Source organism: Oryzias latipes, chromosome 18 (assembly GCF_002234675.1).
Source record: "Oryzias latipes chromosome 18, ASM223467v1".
Classification (NCBI taxonomy): Eukaryota; Metazoa; Chordata; class Actinopteri; order Beloniformes; family Adrianichthyidae; genus Oryzias; species Oryzias latipes.
Window position 1 is genome coordinate 23,787,117 of NC_019876.2, and position 21,925 is coordinate 23,809,041.

Consider the following 21,925-nt stretch of genomic DNA (forward strand, 5'->3'; position numbering starts at 1 on the left):
TTTCCATCATTATCATTATAAATTTGGCTGGTAGGGTGCTATATAAACTTATGATCCTCTACTTCACTTTTGCACATGGTGCAGAGACATAAGCACAGTAGGGCAAAATAACTCGGCAAAACACAGTAAAACAGCTAAACAACTAAACACATTTGGTCAAAAAGCCACACTTAAACCCAAATCCATCCAGACAGGCAAAGGAAATGGTATCCCAGAATCCTTTGCGGTGCCGATCTAACAGCAGCACCAAAGTTACACCTACTTAATTGAATTAATTTGAATGAAAGTAAAATAACTGTCTGAAAACTACGTGAAAGTTTAAAACCGACTCACAAAAAAAATGATTCATTTTAACTGAAACAAATAATTAAGTTAGATCAAAGTAAAAAAGTTTATTTTTCCAACATCCATATGTGGTCTTATCACCTTCTCACGGTAGAAAAAGTATTATCTGAGCTTCTTCATCCACTAAATCATCTTCAAATGGACACGCCATGCTGCTTCACCTCTCTGTAAACAAACTTAGCTTCAACTAAACCTGCTCCGGACCAGGTTATGTTCAGAGCATGAGTTGCCATGGCAACTTGACCTACCCTGAAACATACCTCCATTTCTGGAACAGAAAGCTGAGGTTATCAACTTCCTTAGCCTCAAACTTACCGTGAGAGCTAGCATAACCTGCTTTCTGGAATACCCCCCTGTTCAGCGTCCTATTTAAGTCAAGGTATGTAAGCTGTACGTCCTTCTTTACTTCAGCGCTGAATTTTTTTGCCCCACCCTCCTCCACGGCTTCCAACTGTGAACTCCGTTAGGGGTAGTTATTACCCAAAAGTTTATGGAAATTTTTTCAAGGAATTGTACGGAGTCTTATGCAAAAAACTGAAAGAATGTGAAAATGCAAAGTTAAAGGAATGTGAAATGCAAAACAAAAGATGTGAAAATAAATACTATTATTACTGCATGCGTTATCTGACTGAAATAAGCTAAAGGGTTTGTGCAGGGTTCAGATTTTATGCAGAAACAAAATCAGACTACATGCAAACCTGTCCTGAACGTTCATGCATGAAAGACACGGATGCATCCAGTCTGTATTAGTCCTAAAAGGACAACCCAGAGCTAATCTTGCAGCCCTGTTCTGCACTTTCTGAAGTCTTTCAAGGTCATCTTTGTTTGCATTTGACCCAATAGCAGAGCAGTAATCTAAGTGACACATGACTAAAGTCTTTGATCTCTCTCCTTCATAAGTTGATTTAGATCAACATCCAACCAAGGAACTTGACTAGATCTCACAGTTACTTTCCTTATTGGTGCATGTTTATCACATATGGCTGACAATAATATAAAAATCTCTGTAGAGCTGATTCTGCATGTGTGTGACATAGTACTTTGTACCATTGCACTCTCACCATTTCACTATGATGTTGTTTATTTTCATAGTTTTTGCATTAATGTCTGTTTAATTCATCATTTGTGGACAAAACAATCGGATTGTAAATTTTACTAATGAAATATGTTATTTTTTGTTAGTGTTTGTTTTACATCACGTTATTTTTAAATTAAATAGTGTATTTGTGTTTGTTCTAGACGCTGTGTTGACCTTTGAACCCTGGTCAACTTTTTTTATTGGAGAATCTTTAACCTTCAAATGTGACATGAAGGAAGGAAGAACAGATGACTGGAAATACACATTAAAGAAAAGTGATAGGACACTTTATTCTGACGTCACACAACAAGATTTCAAAATAGATTTTATGTATGAAAGGGACGGTGGTGATTTTCAGTGCTGTGGTCTCAGGAAGGGTTCAGATTATAAAAAGTGCAGCAACAGAGTCTCTATACGTGTATCAGGTAATTTCTTAGTGTGTTTTTGACATGACTCATTTTATGAGAGAATTTAGATTTAGGAATTTATTCATGTTGAAGAAACTAAAGCATTTATTTAGGATTTAAGTTTTTACGTTATCATTCCTAAATGTATAAACTCTACTTATAGAAGTTACTGATGCAACATTATTCTCATAATTATTAAGTGTAAATGTGTTTGTCAGACATTGCAGACAGACCCAGAGCCACACTGACAGCAGCAACAGCAACTGTGTTAGATTTTGGCCTCTGTTTAGACAGATAAATACATCTATTTTTGAACTCCACAGCACACAAACCAAAGGCTGAACTGAAGATCACAAAGTCTCCAGTAGAGGGCAGAGTGACCCTGAGCTGTTCAGTGAAGCCTTCATCATCTGGTTGGAGTTTCTTCTGGTTCAGAGGAGAGAAACCCTCCAAACTGCTGAGAACACAAGATGCTGATTTCCTCTCAAATGGACAAATCAGAGTCTTACAGGGAGGAGTCCACAGATGCAGAGGAGGAAGAGGAGAACCAGTTTATCACACAGAGTTCAGTGATCCAGTCACCACCAATGGTGAGTTTAAAAAGGTTTTACTGTAGACTGTAGACTGTAGAAATGGAGCTGACTGTAGAAATGGAGCTGATGATTGGATGCTGTAAGGAGCACGTGATGCTGTAGTATCGCGAGAGCCGACGAGAGGAGTGTGGTGAGTTTACTTGGCGGCGCATAAGTTGTGAACAAACATTTTTGATTTATTTAATTACACCGCCATATTTAAATAATCCAGAAAGTTTAAAAAATAAAAATCTGAAAAAGTTTGTCAAGCATTTGCCAGCCTGGATGACCTGGAGGACCTGGAGGATCTGGAGAATTACATCGACGAGTGTTTCAATACCTGCCTCATGAAGAAATCCAACACCGCCACTCCGTCCACCAAACGCAACCGTCCCGAAGACTCCCCGGGGGCTGCCTCCTCCCCAGGCAGCAACATGAGTGATATCCTGGATTCAATTGATAAAAGGCTCTCCAGCCTTGATTGCCGTTTAAATCTGCTGGAGATCCTCCATAAGGAATTCCAAGGTCTGCGAGAGTCTCTGGAGTTCAGCCAACAGCAGGTGCAGGAGCTCGCAGCGGAGAACCAGGCCCTCAGAGAGACCGTGAAGATCTTGGGCCACGACACCGCCCGTCTCTCTGAGGAAAACCGATCCATCAAGGAAACCCTCCTGGATCTTCAGGCGAGGAGCATGAGGGACAATCTAGTGTTCGCAGGGATTCCAGAAGAGGCAGGGGAAGTCCCGGAGAACATTGTTAAGTCCTTTATAGAGGTCCACCTGAAACTCCCCAAGGAAGAAGTCCAGAAGATCTCCTTCCACAGGGTTCACCGGCTCGGAGGAAAAAGGCCGGACAATCAGCGTCCCCGTCCTATTGTTGCTAAATTTGAACATTATAAACAAAAGATGCAGGTAAAAAGCAGAGGGCGAGAGCTGAAAGACACACATTACAGCGTGAATGATCAGTTTCCAGGCGAGATCCTCCGCCGGCGGAAAATCCTCTTCCCCCCTGAGGAGGAAGCACCTGTCTGCTGGAGCTCGTGCGGTGGTTGCCGTTGATAAACTTTTTGTGAATGGCAAGCTGTTCCGCGACCCCGAGGTAACACCCTGGCTGTGCTGAAGGCTTTCAGAGGCGCACTGACATCTGTGCTGCCCAGAAGAAACCCGCAAACTTATTTAACTAGGAAATAATCGGATCATCAATAATCCACACCTCTCAGGAAAAGTGTTTTTTTTTTCTCTCACATTCATGTTTCTGTTGTTGTTTCGTTGTTTTTGTTTTTTGTTCTTTCTCTTTCCCTCTCTCTTTTCTCTTGTCCCCCCCCCCTTCCCATTTCCTCATATGTGAAACAGGTAAAGTCAACGCAACCACGGTGAGTATTTATTTATGCACGGAACGGGCGCGCGCGCATACTAGCGCGCATAAGAGCATGCACACGCGATCCCGCACACACACGTTGATAAACTGCAAAAACCTCACTTAGGCTCACACAGGACGCACGTAACATGCAGCTCATAGCCAAGACACGTTCACCCACAACGCATAGCGCTTGTCAGTGTAGCAGGTACGCACAGCGGGCACGCGCACACGGACGGGCACACGCACTATTTAGCCTTGCACTCTCCCGGTTAGAACAGCTATGAACAGTCTTAACATCGTTAGCTGGAATGTGCACGGACTTGGTTCTGGGCCAAAGAGATTGAAAGTGTTAAATCACCTGAATGATCTTAAAGCAGATATAGCTTTGCTGCAGGAGACCCATTTATCATTATCAGCTGGTCATCTCCTGTGCTGTTCCCAGTATCCAGCTATGTATTCTGCCAGTTTCAACTCCAAACAAAGAGGGGTTGCAGTTTTGATTAATAAAAATGTTACATTTACTCATAAGGATACAGTTACTGACCCAGAAGGCAGATTTGTAATCATTAATATATCCATTCAGAACAAGGACTTTTGTATAGCCAGCATCTATGGTCCTAATGTTGACGACTCTTCCTTCTTTCACAGATTCTTCACCTCACTCTCAGTTCACTCTGACTCCACAATCATTATAGGAGGAGACGTCAACCTTGTTTTGGACCCTGAACTTGACAGACTCAGCACAGCAGCAAACCAGCGTACATGGCAGTCTGCAAGTATTCTAAAGCAGTACATGAATGATCTGGGTCTCTGCGACGCTTGGCGCTCATGTCATCCAAACACTAAAGGGGTCACCTTTTTTTCTCCAGTTCACCATTCACAATCTCGTTTAGATTATTTATTAGTCAGTAACTCCCTTTTGAAAGAAATTAAAAGTTCCAACATTCATCCAATTATTATCAGTGACCATGCACCAGTTTCTGTTACTATTAAAAAAGAGTGGGCAACCTTCTTAGAATTCAACGATACTTCTGAAATATCACCAAGTATTCTTTGGGAAGCAGCAAAAGCAGTCATGAGAGGGAAAATCATCTCTTATTCAACGCATAAAAAACGCAAGGAGAAAGCAGATTTATTAGAATTAGGAAATAAAATAAAAACTCTGGAGACTGCTTATGCTGCTTCTGCACAGGAACACATTCTGGGAGATCTGAAAAATTTAAAGCTGCAGTTAAATGACATCATCAATAAACAAACACAATTCCAGATACAAAGGCTTCGACTGGAAAGATATGAAAACTCAAATAAATCTGGCAAATTTCTAGCTAATCAGCTTAAAATTAATAAAGAAAAATCAACAATCACTTCGATTATGGACCAAACAGGGAATGTCACCCATGACCCGGTAAAAATTAATAATGCGTTTAAAGACTTTTATCAAAACTTATACACTCCACAGATCAATCCATCAGAACAAAGCATCAACTCATTTCTCAACAATATAAACCTGCCCAAGTTAAACGAAGATCAAATCACAAATTTAGACTCTCCGCTCTCGTTGTCTGAGCTTCATGAAGCTCTGTTACTTGTGCCTAATGGTAAAGCACCAGGGCCTGACGGCTTTCCTGCAGAGTTTTATAAGGAATTCTGGGAACAACTGGCACCAACGTTTTATAAAACGGTAAAATTTATCAATGAAAGCCAATCTCTACCACCTAACATGAACTCTGCCAACATTATCCTTCTTCTAAAACCAGACAAAGACCCCACGAGTCCTTCAAGCTATCGCCCCATTTCTTTAATTAATGCAGATGTAAAAATTATCTGCAAAGCACTAGCACGGAGAATAGAAAAAGTCACTCCTCACATAATTGACTTTGATCAAACTGGATTCATCAAAGGCAGACACTCGGATGACAATGTCCGCAGACTCGTTAACATAATAGACTTTGCCACCATCAAAAATCAGGAAATGACTATACTATCACTGGATGCTGAAAAAGCCTTTGATAGAGTAAATTGGAAGTTCCTCATTGCTGCCCTCCATAAGTTTGGGTTTGGAGAATCATTCATTAATTGGATCAAAATATTATATCACAACCCCAATGCATCAGTTAGAACTAATAAACAGACTTCCAACAGGTTTTTTCTTGGAAGAGGAACTAGACAGGGTTGCCCACTCTCCCCCTCTCTTTTTGCAATATTTATCGAGCCTCTAGCTGCAGCAATAAGACAGAATGAGAGTATTAAAGGAATTAAAACCAAACACAGCCATCATAAAATTAGTCTCTATGCAGATGACATATTACTGTTTTTAAGTAATATACATTCTGTAAATGAAACGGCAACAATCATTAATGAATTCTCTTCTATATCAGACTATTCCATTAATTGGAATAAATCTGTTTTATTACCACTGAACAGTAATGCGGAGCAAGGACTCACAATACCAGTTAAATCAGGCAATATAAAATATCTAGGTATTTATTTTTCCCCCAAAATATCAGAACTGGTGCTGCTAAACTACACCCCATTACTGAAAAACATACAGGACGATCTAACACGCTGGACCAACCTGCCTTTGTCCCTTATGGGCAAGGTAGCCACGGTTAAAATGAAAATCTTACCCAAAGTTAATTATCTCTTCTCAATGATTCCCACACAACCGCCATTAAAATGGTTCAAAACATTAGACTCATCCATATCAAGCTTTCTATGGAACAATAAACCTGCAAGAATTAGTCTAAAAACTTTAAAATCTGCAAAAAGCTGTGGAGGATTAGAATTACCTAACTTCCACAATTACTTTCTTGCAAATAGATTAAAATACATCTTAAAATGGTTAAAAAATAATCCAGAAACCAACTCATGGTTAGACTTGGAACAGGCGTTATGTGGAAAGATCAACCTGTCAGATCTTCCATTTATTAGTCAAATAGTTAAAAAACAGGATTGTTTCAAAAGTATTAATATAAATGCCACTTTAACAGCCTGGTGGGAATTTCTCAAAATATCAAAATCATCAATTCAACCGTGCAAAATGACACCCATCTGGAACAACCCAGACATCCTCATAAACAAAAAAAATATCCACTTCCCAGCTTGGCAAGCAGGGGGCATAAAACAACTAGAGCACATAATTATTAATAGAAGATTCATAACTCCCTAGGAACTTCAAGACAAACATGGAATATATAACTTCTTGGAATATCAGCAACTTAAATCAATTATTACTAAAAAGTTTAAATACAGAGACAACGATTTAAAGCTACCTGATGTAGTTACCACTCTGATCAATTTCTCAATGAATAAAACTCTCTCCAAAATATACAAACTTTTATGTAATTTAGATAACAATATTTCACTTCCGACAACAAAATGGGATGCAGATTTGAGCATCAGCACAGATGAAAGTTTTTGGTCAGAACTTTGTCTAAACACCTTTAAAATGACAAAAAATCCAAATCTGCAGCTAATCCATTTCAAAACTCTTCACAGAATTTACTACACTGGACAGAGGATGTTCAAGATGGGTCTCAGTAACTCAGACATTTGTCAGCACTGTGACAGTAATCTACCCGACAATTACATGCATGCACTATGGTTCTGCACGCCTGTCCAGGCTCTCTGGCAGCAGGTATGTGCCGATCTATCAGTCTGGTTTAAGGTTTCAATCACAGCTTCACCGTCACTTTGTGTGCTTGGTGACATGAGTGCCATCGATGTAGAAGGAGGATTAGGCTCTATCATTTTCATAACTCTTTGCATTGCTAAAAAAACTATTTTAATAAATTGGAAAAGCAAAAAAAATATAAATATAAGTCAACACAGAAATCTGCTGCTTGATCATATCAGCTTGGAAAAAATGTCAGCCCAAAGTTCAAGTAACTTTGAAAGAATTCGGTCTCTCTGGTCTCCCATAGCTAACTCCGTGACTTAGGGGGTGGGGGGGGCATGGTCGTCGCTGCTCCTTGCCCTTCTGCCGTGGGCCGGGGTGGGGGTCGGGGCCTCCGGTGCCTGGCCGGGGGTGGTGGGGGCTCCTTTGGTCGGGGGGTCGGGTCCGGCGCCTGGGTGGGGCGGCCTGGGGCGCTGCGTGGTCCTCTGGGCTTGGGTGTGGGGGTGCGTGGTGGGGGGGTGGGGTGGTGGTCTGGCTTGGCTTGGGGGGGTGGTCCCTTTGCCTGTGCTGGGGGGGGTTGGCGGGGGGCGCTGCTCGGGGGGGGGGGGCCCAGCGGCGCTGGATGGGCTTCCCGTCTACACCTGGGGCTGGGATCGGCCCTTCCCTGGCTCTGGGGCGGGACGGGACAACCCTCTTGGGGCCCCCGGTCGCTCTGGGTGTCATCCGCTTCGGCTGCGGGGTCTGGGGGTGGGGTGGGGGTCTTGTCGGCCCTGTCCTGTGGGGGGGCATTCTGGGGGAGGGGGGGGGCGCACTATTGGTACGGGGCAGGGGGGGTTGACGGGTCGGGGTCTCCGCTGAGGCCATCGGCGGTTTCCCCGGCCGGTTGGCTGCCTCAGTCCCGTCGAGGCCTGACCAGAGCTCTTCTAGGGCCGGCGCTTGGGGGTGAGGGCCTGGGCTTGCTCCGGGGGGGGCCGGCGCTTTCTGGCTCCCCTCTCTCTGTGTGGGGGTGGTGGTGCTGGGCCTGGGGTGTCTGCGCCTCCGGGGGTGGGGCCCCGGGGCTGGGTGGGCCTGGCCCCCTTGCTGGGGGGGGGGCGGGGGACGGCTGTTTGACCACCGGGGGACAGTCTATCATCTGTCCCCAACTTACCCCCTTCCTCATATAACCTCATAATAGGGTGAGGGGGTGGGGGGCTTAGCCTGCGATGAGCCTTGGGGGGGGGGTTTACTAGGCAGTGACCCCCCGCCTGTGGTTGTCGTATGGAGTGGGCCCCCCCTCTTTCGGTTTTATTTGCACCTTAGCCATGTAGGGCCCTTGGTAGGGGGGGTGCTTGGACATCACTGCCAGCAAGCAGCGGATGTCCTCCTAGCATCCTACCCGCCAATTTTAACCGCACCTTAGACATTTAGGGCCCCTTGGTGGGGAGGGTGAGGGGACGTCACTGTGAGTAATCAGGAGACGTCCCATTAGTGCCCTACCCGCCAATTTTAACCGCACCCCCCTTAGTACACACACCCCTCCCCCCTCAATATATACATCCCAACATAAACACACACACATGCACACACACACTCTCTCAAACACACATACACGCACACACATTTTGCAAGGAAGGTGGGACCTAGGACCATCTGTCCCCTGCCTCTTCCCTGGTGGGGGGTACGGGCCCCTTTGCAACGGCGGCTGTGTCCCCGGGGTGCTGGCTTCCTGGGCCCGGCGGTGCTCTCTCCGCGCGGTGGGGGGGTTCACATTACATCTGAGCCGGGGGTGTTCGTGTCCCTGGGGGGTGGGTTCTGGTCCTTGCTCCTGAGTGCTGGGCCCCGCCAAATTTCCAACTGTGGCCGAGCCTGGTCGGGCCATATTTACAACACCCCTTGTGGGCCCTCTTTTTTCCCCGGGGTTCCCCCCTTCTGGGCGGGGGCGGCGGGCCCCTGCCTCGCTCCTCCCTGGACCAACCGTGGGCCGGGCGGATGGCTGCCTGGAGTGCGGAGTGGGTCTCCCTTGGGGGGTCCTGGCTCGTACCTGGGGTTGGGGCGGGGGGATGCCCGGAACTCCTGGGTGGTGGTGGGGTGCTCGTCTGGGGCTGTGGGCGTCCTTCTCCGGTGGGGCCCTGCGTTGGGATCTCCCGGCGCGGCGGGGGGGCTGCTCTCCTGGTTGGGCTGGGGCGGCGCCCTCTTTCCCTCCGTGCCTCCCTGCTCTCTGGCTCTGGGGGCCTTGCGGCGGCCCTGCTGGCCCTGGCCTGGGTGGCGGGCTTGGTCGCCCGGGCGGCGGTTGTTCCCTGCCGGTTCCCGTGTGGCGTTGGGGGGATTCCGGCTGCCGCTGCTGGTGCGGTGGGGGTCTTGGGGTGGGGATGGCTGGGCACTCTCCCTCCTTCTTTTCACGTTCCACCATCCATTTTAGAAGAACATAAACACTCACCTGAGCACAGGTGTTAGCTCAACAGACTGAATGACTGAAATATTTCACACTAGTTGGTTTTAAGGCATAAGTATGCGTGTGAACACTATCTGTTTTGTGTACATGTCGACAGGTGGACATTTTTGCAACTAACAGGTGTGTTTATAACATTTGAGTGTGTGTGTGGACAGGCTCCGCCCCTTTTTTTTTTGTTTTTTTTAACATTTGAACCTTACCATAATGATTAACAACCAGTAAACTTGTTGCTTTATGCTGCTTCATGGTCTTACCCCCCTTCCCCTCCTATTATCACCCCCTACCCCCCCTCTCTCTAACGTCCCTCTCTCTTCTTCCCCTCTTTCCTTTTCCGTCCGGTCCAACACCAAAGATTTTCAGACATGTTTGAAATTAATAAAGTTTGGCCTCAATTACAAAAGGGGTTTATTCAGACATACCTTTGGTTTGTCTGAAGATTAATAACCCCTCTTGTTAAAGTAAAATATGTCCAACCCAAGAGGCCCTCAGCTCTCATCTGTCTGCCTAGCTGTTGGACAGGACAAGTTAAAAAAAAAAAAAAAAAAAAAAAAAAATTAAAAAAAAAAAGGTTTTACTGGAGCACAAAATATGAAAAAATAAACTCTTTAAAGATTGATATGTTGAACAATATCTATATAACTGTTAAGTTTTGTTTCTAAAGCTCTTCACTCTTATTTTATAAGCAAAACGTTTTCTTTATTTTTAACTAGAAAGTCACTGGAACAAATGTGTCTTCTAAAAAGGCCAAAATGAGCCCTGCTGTAAATGTAAACACATAAAACTAACAAAAGGATGTTGATGTGACACTGTGTGCTTGATTTGAAGACAGCTGTAAAATGTTTTTAAAAAATTGTTAATCTTTAACTATTAACCTACTGTTTCCTGTTTTATGGTTTTGATTGACATATTTTAAAATACACAGCAGGGAGGGGTACTGGTAACCATAGCAACTTAGTGACAGGATCAATTTGTCATGAAAAACCAACATAACTGTGGAATAGACAGAATTGAATAATACTTAGTCCATTTCAGCTAAAGAGCATTGCTGTGTTTCTGTTGCAGTTCCTGCAAAAATCAAAGTGTTGCACGCTGACAGAGTTGGTCCATCATCTGTAAAAGAGAAACATTGACAATAAATGATCTCTGTTGAAGAGAAGCTGCTGATCATTTCTTCTAATAGTGTAGTTTGTCATAGAGCAGCAGAAGTCACAGCAGAGCAGCAGAGAGGTCAAAACAATCATGAAGAAAGTGAAAAATCTCCTGCTTCATTTCTGTCTGACAGCAGAGTTATCAGAGTTCTGTCAACCTGTGGAGCTTCTTCTATCAGAACCAAAGGTGTCACATGAAAGAGTTTGGTCAGAAACACAACAAAGTCACTAAAAACAACACTATTTCTCCCCCAGAACCTGTCCTGAGAGTGTCTCCATGGTGGTTGAGTCCTGGAGCCTCAGTGACTCTAAGCTGTGAGGTTGAACATATGTCTGTAGGATGGAGCTTCTACTGGTATAAAGCTGTTCCTGATCTATCACACAAGTCTGGCTCTTACAGCTATGAGCTGCTGCCTGCTAGCTCCAATGGGACTGCAGACAACTCCTACATCATTCATGGACAGACACACACAGCAGGATATGTGTGCAGAGCTGGAAGAGGAGAGCCACACTTCTACACTCTTTACAGTCAACCTCACTTTGTCTGGTCTGGAGGTCAGACTTCTGATTGTTGATTCATTTCTGTCAACACTGAATGATTTCTCTTCACATTTCTAATGCTGTCAGATTCTGCTCTTTAGTTTGCTTCTTTCCACTTATTGCTAACAGTCAAATGTCATTCAAAATGTTGTAAACAAATGTTTCTTTTTCATTTGCATAGAGCCATTCTAACTCCAAGCCATTGAATGAAAATCCATTGAAACACATTTGTTTTTGTGTCTCTTTGCTCTCCAAATGTGCTGATCTTCATCCTGTTTGTTTTCAGATCTTCATCCATCAGCGTCTCTCTCAGTGAGTCCTGACAGAGTCCAACACTTCACCTCTGACTCTGTCTCACTGAGCTGTGAGGGAAACTCTGCTGAGTGGAGAGTCAGCAGGTTTCTGCTTCCTGACTTCCTGTCATTCTGTTCTGACTGGGGAACAATGAATGGATCAACATGTCATGTTCAGAAGATCCAGTCCAGTAATGCAGTGTACTGGTGTGAGTCTGGATCAGCATTCAACATCACTGGACACTGTGAGTGGAAACATGTTTGGATTCCTATTTTTAGCTTGACTTTCATCATTGGATTGATTTGAAACACATGCAGAAGTTGAAGATGGATTTAGATGATCAACTGGATGTCAAAGCAGAATGAAGCAGACGTCCAACATGTTGGGATCATATGTGATGAAGATGAATGTTGATGTTTCCAGATGATGATGAGCTTCTCCTGCTGAGTCCTGTCCATCCTGTGACTGAGGGACATTCTGTTACTCTTGGCTGCAAGTTGAGGACAGAAAATCTTCTTTCTAAAGTGTTTTTCTATCAAAATGACACAATCATCCAAAGTGAGAGCAGAGTGGAGATGATCATCCCTGCAGTGTCAAAGTCTCATGAAGGCTTCTACAAGTGTCAATCCTCAGGAAAAGAATCACCACAGAGCTGGTTGGCAGTAACATGTCAGCAAATCTCTATTGATTCATTGGAAATCCTTTAGGTGATAATATTTACATATATTTGAATAAAACATGTTTTTTTACAGCTACATCCAGACCTGACAGCTCATCATTTCCTGTCTTGGTTGTTGCTCTAACTTCTGTAGTTTTGGTCATTTTTCTATTCATGATGTGGTTTCTCTACAAAAGATCAAGAGGTGAGAAATATTATTATTAATAGATAATATTCGTAATAATCTCATGTTAATCAATAACAGATTTGTCTCTTTTCCAGATTCAGACATCATCAGGTTTGTGCAGCTCTGTGTTTTTATGTTTAAAGTGTGACAGATGATTTTCTTGGAGATGATGTTTTCAAACATTCTAATCTTTCTATTTCTTTCTTCCAGCAGCTCTCAGGACAACAACCAGAGCTCTGCTGCAGACCACAGAGAAGCTCAGCACAGAAATGACTCCATGTTCCTCCATGGTTAGTCTAAACTTTGACTGATCTGGATTTATTCTTGAAGTTTGACTTTAGAACAAATGAACTGAACAGAACAGTTTCCTCTCTTGATGTCTGATCTGGAAACTGATGGAAACATTTTGTTCCTGTTGGTTTAGAAGAGGTTGATTCTGTCTTTGTGAAATTCCTTTTTAAGGTGGTTCTTCTCTGTTTGAATCACACAAAGGTCCTGAGGAGATTCAAACGGATCCAGAAGATGAAAACAAAGGTAAAATGAAAGAATCAGTCAAGATTAAGAACATTTATCTGTTCATTTACATCTAAATTATTATTCTGTGGTACAAAAATGACAGATTTTCTCTATCAGACAAATAAAAAAAACAAATTAAAGAAAACATCTTTTTATTGTAGACTTTTAGATAAAAGCAGAAATGATCCAAATATAAAAATATGAATAATTGATGTTTCAGGTGAATCCAGGAAGGTTACATATTCTTCAATCAAGCTTAAAACCGTCACTAAGAAAAGTGAGAAAATCAAAGCATTTATTCAACATTTAACTAAAGAAAAAGCTTCAAGATAGATTTATGAACCAGTTGAGTAAAATCCAATGTTTCCTGACAGAAAAGAGACAGAAAGCAGCAGAGGAGACAGTTTACTCTGATGTGAAGACAGGAGCGTCTGCAGGTAAGATCTGCCACTACATGGAAACATCTTCTCCATCCATGCAGCTGCCTTTCCAAATGACTGTCAGGCTGTCAGCTTCTGTCATGTTGGATGTTGTTTGCTTTTAGATGGCAGTCAGCTGTATGCACAGATCATGAAGAAAAACAAAGGTAAGTCAAATCTTCATCTTTGTAACTTCACTGACTGAAAACTGCTGGAAAGGAAACTGCAGGATTCATTCAAGTCAATGTTTTCAAGTCATTCACTTGTCACAATGTGAAATGAACACAACTGTCTTTATTGTTTTCCAGTTTCTACTTAATATTTGATTTGATTTTCTGACAGGAAAATGGTCTCATTCAGCTGATGAGATGCTTTACTCTGAAGTTCAATGAGGACAAACACTTGGTAAGTTTCCATCTGATTCTCTAGAGATCAGATCTGATAGAAATGATATAAACTTGAATTTGTTGATGTAGGTTCTGCATCAAGACCATGCTCCACCCTCAGCTGCTGAGTAACTCTGCATTTTGGCTTTTCTTGTAGATCCACAGAGCCAGCAGCATCCATCAATGTGATGAACAAACGTCTCACCTGTAGGTGGCGCTGCTAGGACAGCTGCACGTTTGCTGGGCTCCAAATGTTTGCCTCTCTTTTGCTCTCATTTTAGTATTTTTGTTCAGTTTTTTTATTTCATATGCGATCTTAACAACTTTCCTGCAGCTGCCTAACATATAATCCTAAAGGAACTCAGGGATGAATTGAATCTGCTGAGATTTTCTCTGGATTGTTAGTTTTTCCAACATCAACCAAGTCTGCAGCTGCAGTCCAGGATCAGCTGATGTCTCTGGTTCACACAGTCTGCTCTATCAAGGCTGATCATGAACAACATGGAGCTTCAGACTTTTCTGTCCTTTAAGATCCTGGACGTCCAGATCCAGGTCAGTCTGGACTTTCAGACAGAGTCTTACTTCCACCAGAACCATCAGGAAACAACTGGACTTGTTCTGTTGTTGAACTGAACGCTGCAGAAGGAGTCTGAGTCCTTATATGGTCAGACTTTGAGACTATTCTTCTCCATAATTACTTTTTTTAAACTTCTGAAGTATTTTTCTAACTTTCTTTAAGTTCTTATGATGTAAAATGTGTTTAACTTTACTAACCAAACAGATTCAGCTTAAAGTCCCACTCTGATCATCTTTTGATCTATTCTAAAAGCGTTCCCAGTGGTCTTTAAATCATGATAATGCCATTTTTTTACCAAAATCAATAAACTTATGTGGTTTTCTGAATTTTGGGCAGGACTTTTGACGTTGAGTAAGCCTCCCCTTTTCCCATCATTCTCTGTTTACACTCTCTCCAGCTAGCTTAAAGCCTCAAACTAACTTTAGCGCTGCAACAACAATGGTGAGCAATACTGGAATTTTCCAGTCGTAAAGTTTTGATCCAGATTCCAGCTCAGACGAGGAAAACAAAGACGTTCATGGATCTAGTCGTCTACACGTGATGCATCAGAATGGAGCAGAGCAGGGAGCTAGTGGCCCACAGATTGTAGCACCTATGTCACACCTACAAGGTTCTTCTAGGGGCATTTTTTCATCTGCTCCTCATTCACAATGATTTCAATAAGAAATGCAATTTTAAACTTAATCTACTCCATAAATATCCTCCATCGTGAGAGAAATGCTGTAAAAACATGTTTAAAACACCAAAAACAGTTTTCATCAGAGTGGGTCTTTAAAATGCTAACAGATGATAAAAAAGGAACATTAATAACAGACTACTTCAAAGAAAATCCAAGTTTTTGAGCTTTAGGAAGATTTTTTTTTTTTGGTTTTTAAGATTTTTTATTACATTTTTAATCAAAATATATATTCTTTTCATGTATAAATGTGTGATGAAAAACGTATAAATATATATACATATACCTTAACGGAGTCTTCATTGGACATTTTTATATCAATAAAAGCTTTTGTCAAATTTGAATTTTTGATTGTTTTCATCATTTCTGTTCTTGTGATTCTGGGATTTTTATATGTAACAATATTCAGTTTTCACTGTGAGCTGCTGAGAGATCCTTGAAGAACAAAACATCAACAAGTTGCATCATTTCCTGAATATGACATGTTCATTCTTGAGGAACAGAGACACAGAACAACAGAATGAATCAACCTCAGATGATTTATCAACAGAACTTTTCATTTTCATGGATAATTTCTCATTTTGAACGTCCATCAATGTTTGATACACTTTTTACTTGTAATTTTGGTCTGGTGGAGGCGTGCTGCAGGGCGGTTACAGGCAAGAAGACAGCTAAGAAGGTACGCTGATAAGTGTTCATAGATTGTCAGGACAACAGTGAGAAGCAAAGTTGTATGAATGATTCTGAAGTCATCCCCCCAAATTCAATGAGTTGCTGTGTCTCATTGTTGTGGTGTTACTGCATTGTTTTAAGAGAATTCGTAACAAACTACAAAGCAGCTTTTAGGATGACGTCACAGCCGTGTGAAATAGACATTTTCAAATAAACAGTTGGACTCTTTTCTGGTTGATAACACAACAATGGTTGCTTTATAATTCTCTAAGACTCATCCTTTGCTTCTTTCCTTCTTTGTTTACATCACATGATGACCGGCTACAGTGGCCGTTTTGATCCAACATGTGGTCTGAATACTTAGTGTTTTCAGACTGAGAGAAATCTGAGAGAGAACTGAAGCTCAGTTCAACTGGAAACAAACTGAGACCAACACGAAAGACGGGTCAGAGAGCAGTTCCTGCTCCCAGACCAGAGTCCGCTTGGGTGTATTCAGACTGAAAGTTTGTTCCAGATTTTCAGGGGAAACAAACTGGCTCATTTTAACAAACCAAATAAGTCCAGTCTAAATATACACTAAGTAGTTGCCAGAGGAAGATGTTTGTGCAAGAAAAAAAGTTGGAACAGGTTGATGAAAGCTTCAGGTGTGATGTGTGACTAAAAAGTTTAAGCAGAGTGAAAGGAAAAGTGAAGAAGACTGTGGTGAGAGCAGCCATGTTGTTGGTTTAGAGACTGAGAAAGAGACAAGAGGCAGAGAGGAAGATGTTGAGCTTCTCTTTGATAGTGACGACGATGGATTGACTCAGGAAAGAATACATCAGAGGAACAGATCATGTTGGATGTTAAATGCAGGGAAACACATTGAGATGGTTTGGACACGCTGAGAGGAAGGACAGGCTCATTTCACAGGGAGGAAGAGGAGGAAAACCCAACGTTCAAAGCCGTCCTGGTTCAGCTGGAAGCCACCAGGGCGGCTCCAACCCTACAGCATGGACTCACAGTGAGAGTCCAAGACCTTGTGTGTTCATGTTTGTGGATTGTTTGATACATGTGAACTTAAGTTGTTCTGATTGCAAATAGATTGAGAGTCGACTTCCTCGCTTTGAGCCCAGAAGTGGAGCTGACTGCAGCAGCTGCTTCAGGTCAAAGGTCACAGAGGTGGTGAGAGGTCATCCATACGAGGAACTAACACATCCCTCATTAGAGCTGAAAGAGAGCGGGACAAACGCTCAGAACTGCTCCAAACACAAATCCACAACTTAGCTCTCATTCCCAGAAGAACTAAGGAAAACTGGGATTTCAAACTTCTATATTAGACCATGACACTCATCTGAAGTTGGAAAAATCTGCAAATCTTTAAGTAACATAGAATGCAAAGAATCAAAATCTTAATCAACTTTATTTTCATGTTTATTTCAGTCTCATTTTATGTTTTCGTTGCTCCCTCTGTGCTGAAGCCTTCTGCCTGTCACTCAAAATGATCTTTTCCATTAACTTTTGAAGGAAGTTTTCAGATCTAAACATCCATTTAGAAAACAGATGAGGCTCTCTTGAGAATCCAGGACTAGTTTTCCTCCTTTTTCTGTCATTTCTTTTTCTTGAAACTTCAGGAAAAAGAAATGACTCCTTCATGTTTAATCTGGGACATGGCCAGCAGAGGGCGACACATCGGCTGACTGCACTGAGCTCATTCATTTGTACTGGCTCCCTTTGAATGCGTAATTGTGAAATGTAATTGTACCTTTGGAGTAAAATTCTAAACAGTTGTTATGGTTGATGTTTAAGACTTTTACTTTCATTTAATTTCTTTTTTTTTAATTCTATAATAAACAAAGTTTTCTGCTTTCAATCGACATTTACCCCAAGAAATTTTTCAAAAATGTCCTAGAAGTTATTGTACAAACTTCCAACAAAGATTCACTCAGAAAAAAACAGAGTTTGTCTGTCAGAATGGGTCAAATCCTAAAACCTGTGTTTTCTTAGAGGTTCAGTTCTGGACTTAAACCAGGTTAGACTGTCAGAGTGAACCTTGAGGTCTGCAGATTTCAGTTCCATTTCTATTTTCCTTTCCAGTAAAAACAAGTTCTTCTTCCTCAGAGGAAGAGCTTTATTTCTGTCTCTTTTCCTGAATCAGCAGCTGAGGCAGCATCTCATCCTCAGACTCAAAAGTCCTAAATGAGACACGACCACCATAAACCACCTGATCGTCCACACAGCGCCTCATCAGATGAAAGAAAGCAGAAAATTCAATTCAATTCAATTTTATTTGTATAGCCCAAAATCACAATGACAGTCGTCTCGATGGGCTTCGAAGTAAAACATGAACTCAAAAGGATCACGAATACAAAGAGTTCAATAGGAAAATACTAAAATGAACTAACAAACTGACTAAGCTATACTGGCATCCCTGCCCTTAGACCCCCCTTCGCGGTAAGGAAAAACTCCCAAAAAAACGGATTCCGGAAAAAATGAAGAAACCTCAGGGGTGCCCACACGAAGGAGGGATCCTCCCCCAGGACGGACAGGCGATTTACCAGAACTCTTAGAGAAGAATTAACTTATCTAAATCTACAACTACATATATAAAGTCCAGCAGACAAGCTTCATCCAGCTCTGGTTGGGGGGACAGTCAAAGGCGCGAGTCGAGCCGGAGACAGGAACCACAGCCAGGTGTAGGAGCAGGAGCAGAGACGAGGTACTCGGTCAGGTACAGAGCAGAGACGAGCCAGAGACGAGCCAGAGGCAGGATCCACAGCCAGGTGTAGGAGCAGGAGCAAAGGCGAGGTAAACGGTCAGGAACTGGAGCACGGATGAACCAACTGGAGTCTGGAAGCACTCCCACTCCCCAGGAGGGGAGAGGGAAAGAGGGACAATACATGAATCGCACTGCACCAAACAGAGGCATGGAGAACTAAATGATAAATTATGGTCAAGAATAGAGGAGAGGAAGGGTAGAAGTAGAAAAGAAAAGAGGACAGAACCCCAGTGCACCATAGTTACCCCAGCTTCAACTTCTAGCAGCCTTTTAAAAGAAATAGTTATTATTAAGTTTAATTTAAACAAATTAACATTAAGTTAAATAATCTCTGAATACTAACTAGTCTGACAATAAGCCTGTCCAAAGAGGAATGTTTTCAGTCTAACTTTGAATGTAGAAACTGAGTCGGCCTCTCTTACATGAGCTGGGAGTTTATTCCATAAGACAGGGGCTTGGTGACTAAACGCTCTACCTCCAACCGTACTTTTACTAATTCTAGAAACCACAAGCAGTCCTGCATTTTGCGAGCGAAGTGCTCTCATTGGATGGTAAGGGACTATGAGGTCCTTAATATAGGACGGGGCCATTCCATGTAAGGCCTTATAGGTTAACAGGAGGATCTTGAACTTAATTCTAGAATCAACTGGGAGCCAATGGAGTGAAACTAACACAGGAGTGATGTGATCTCTTCTGCTAGTTCCAACTAACAATCTAGCTGCTGCATTCTGAATAAGCTGGAGACTTCTTAAGGAACTCTTAGGACACGCTGCTAACAAGGAGTTACAGTAATCCAGCCTCGATGTAACGAATGCATGGATGAGTTTTTCAGCATCACTCCTAGAAAGTATATTTCTGATCTTAGCAATATTCCGCAGGTGAAAAAAGGCAGTTCTACACGCCTGAGATATGTGAGCCTTAAATGATAAATCCTGGTCAAATAAAACCCCAAGGTTTCTAACTGTGGAATTGGGGGCCAAACTTATGCAAAAGATGAACATTATTCCAGCTCCCCAACAAAGGAAAATGTTTTCTTTGGCGCCACCTTCAGGCCAAATGTGCTTTTATTTTTAAATTCACATCAGGTTCTTTTCTGGGGGGTATTCCAGAAAGCAGGTTATGCTAGCTCCCATGGTCAGTCTGAGGCTAAGGAAGTTGATAACCTCAGTTTCCGGTTCCAGAATTGGAGGTATGTTTCAGGGTATGTCAAGTTGCCATGGCAACTCATGCTCTGAACATAACCTGGTCCGGAGCAGGTTTAGTTGAAGGTTAGTTTGTTTACAGAGAGGTGAAGTAGCATGGCGTGTCCATTTGAAGAGGATTTAGTGGATGAAGAAGCTCAGATAATACTTTTTCCATCTTGAGAGGGTGATAAGACCATATTTGGATGTAGGAAAAATAAACTTTTTTACTTTGATCTAACTTAGTTATTTGCTTCGGTTAAGATAAATCCTTTTTTTTTTTTAAGTCAGTTTAAAAATAACATGTAGTTTTCAGACAGTTATTTTCCTTTCATTCAAATTAATTCAAATAAATAGGTGTAACTTTGGTGCAGCTGTTAGATCGGCACCGCAAGGGATTGTGGGATACCATTTCCTTTGCCTGTCTGGACGGATTTTGGTTTAAGTGTGGGTTTTTGACCAAATGTGTTTAGTTGTTTAGCTGTTTTACTGTGTTTTGCCATGTTTTGCCGGGTTAATTTGTCCTACTGTGCTTATGTCTCTGCACCATGAGTGAGAGTGAAGGAGGGTATGATGAGTTCATATAGCACCCCTACTGCTGTATTATGTAAACATAATGATGGGAAATTCTTTACCGAATTTATGCGTAAAGTGTATTCTTTTCCCGTCCTTTTTATTGTTTTGAAAATGAGCACAGGTTCATACATAGACGTATGAAAGATCAACTATCTAGTTAGATAAATACATAAATTTGAGTTGTATAAACAATTATTGAGTTTTATAAACGTAAGAAATTAGGTTGATTAAATTGAACTCAATTACTTGTTACCAATAGAAGTAATTCATTTAAGTTGGTAAAATTGGATAAATTATATATATATATATATATATATATATATATATATATATATATATATATATATATATATATATGCGTCACAAGGAAAATGGAAATAAGATCAGAAACTCCTGCGTTTACTTTTTCTGTTCTTCTATTACAAGCAGAAACTGTTTCTTTTGATGATGAAGCCGTGGTACTTTTTTGATGAATGTATAATCTTCAAACGCCATCAAAACCTCAGACTCTGTCTCACCGAAGTATAGCGCTTTCTTTTTTTCACCACGCGTTTCCATGGTGACTCCAAAATCGGCGATCTATTGAGAATGTCTTTATGTACTTGACGCGTGCGTGCATTAACCCAGGGTTACCCAGTCGAGCGTAATTACGCCAACTCATATCCGGTCTTTTGGAACCGACATACCCAGAGTAAGCAAGTTCAGGCGGATTTCAGCCAGAGTTCAGGGTTAAAGTCAGGCTAGTTTAAACATGCTTCCTGGAATACCCCCCTGCTCTGTGTTCATCCAAACAGACCCTGATAAAACACAGAGTAGTTAGAAATATGAAAGATCGTAAAATACTTTTTTCTTTATTTTATTTTATTAAAGACACTTTGATAAGAATGACGGTACCGCAAATTAAGCCGTAGCTTCAGCTGTTTTCTGAAAAGTCCTGCCCCTCTAATCATTCTTGGAGGCTTAATCACACGTCATCAGTCTGACCAATCAGAAGTGGTTAAGGTCTTATCGTCCTTGTTCCAATTATGCTCATAAGTCTCTCAGTTCCAACAAAAATACCAGCTAAAGATCATCTTTAGCGGTGTAGCTTTCCACAGAATCCGGTATCAGACCGTGGAAAAAGTGAACAAAATAATGAAGCTAACCATACAAAAATGTATGTGAGATTGCAGAAGGACTGTAGATCAATAAAGACTATGAGTTTCTCCTTTTTTTTCTTTTTCGCTTTTTGGATGCTGGTGTGCCGTGTTTTTTTTTTCAAGGTTTAAGTGTGCCATGGCTCAAAAAAGGTTGAAAAACACTGGTAAAGAGTGTGTTACTGATGAGTATACAATTATCTTCATTCTTAAGAATAGTGCTTTTCTTTCAAAAACAGGAACATTTCTAAATGAATGATAAATAAATTAATTAATGTTGGGATTCACAAGTTTATAAATATGTTTATAAATCATTTGTTTCTGCATTCTAAAAAAACTGTAGGTCATTTTGGTTTTTAATAGGAAGATGACTCAACGAAAACATTTGGATCACGACAG

The 21,925-nt window shown here is 41.7% G+C and overlaps 1 protein-coding gene across 1 annotated transcript in view; it reads left to right on the forward strand.

Annotated features, from left to right (window-relative positions):
* The window catches only part of LOC110013936, a 105,954-nt gene extending 90,575 nt beyond the window's left edge, over positions 1-15,379 (forward strand). The window contains exons 10-19 of the mRNA XM_023948906.1: positions 12,211-12,456; positions 12,540-12,650; positions 12,728-12,743; positions 12,843-12,922; positions 13,125-13,166; positions 13,369-13,425; positions 13,523-13,585; positions 13,693-13,734; positions 13,910-13,972; positions 14,111-15,379. Coding sequence (XP_023804674.1) covers positions 12,211-12,456; positions 12,540-12,650; positions 12,728-12,743; positions 12,843-12,922; positions 13,125-13,166; positions 13,369-13,425; positions 13,523-13,585; positions 13,693-13,734; positions 13,910-13,959 — 707 coding nt within the window. The 3' untranslated portion in view covers positions 13,960-13,972; positions 14,111-15,379. The remainder of the gene's footprint in view (positions 1-12,210; positions 12,457-12,539; positions 12,651-12,727; positions 12,744-12,842; positions 12,923-13,124; positions 13,167-13,368; positions 13,426-13,522; positions 13,586-13,692; positions 13,735-13,909; positions 13,973-14,110) is intronic.
* The last annotated feature ends 6,546 nt before the right edge of the window (positions 15,380-21,925 follow it).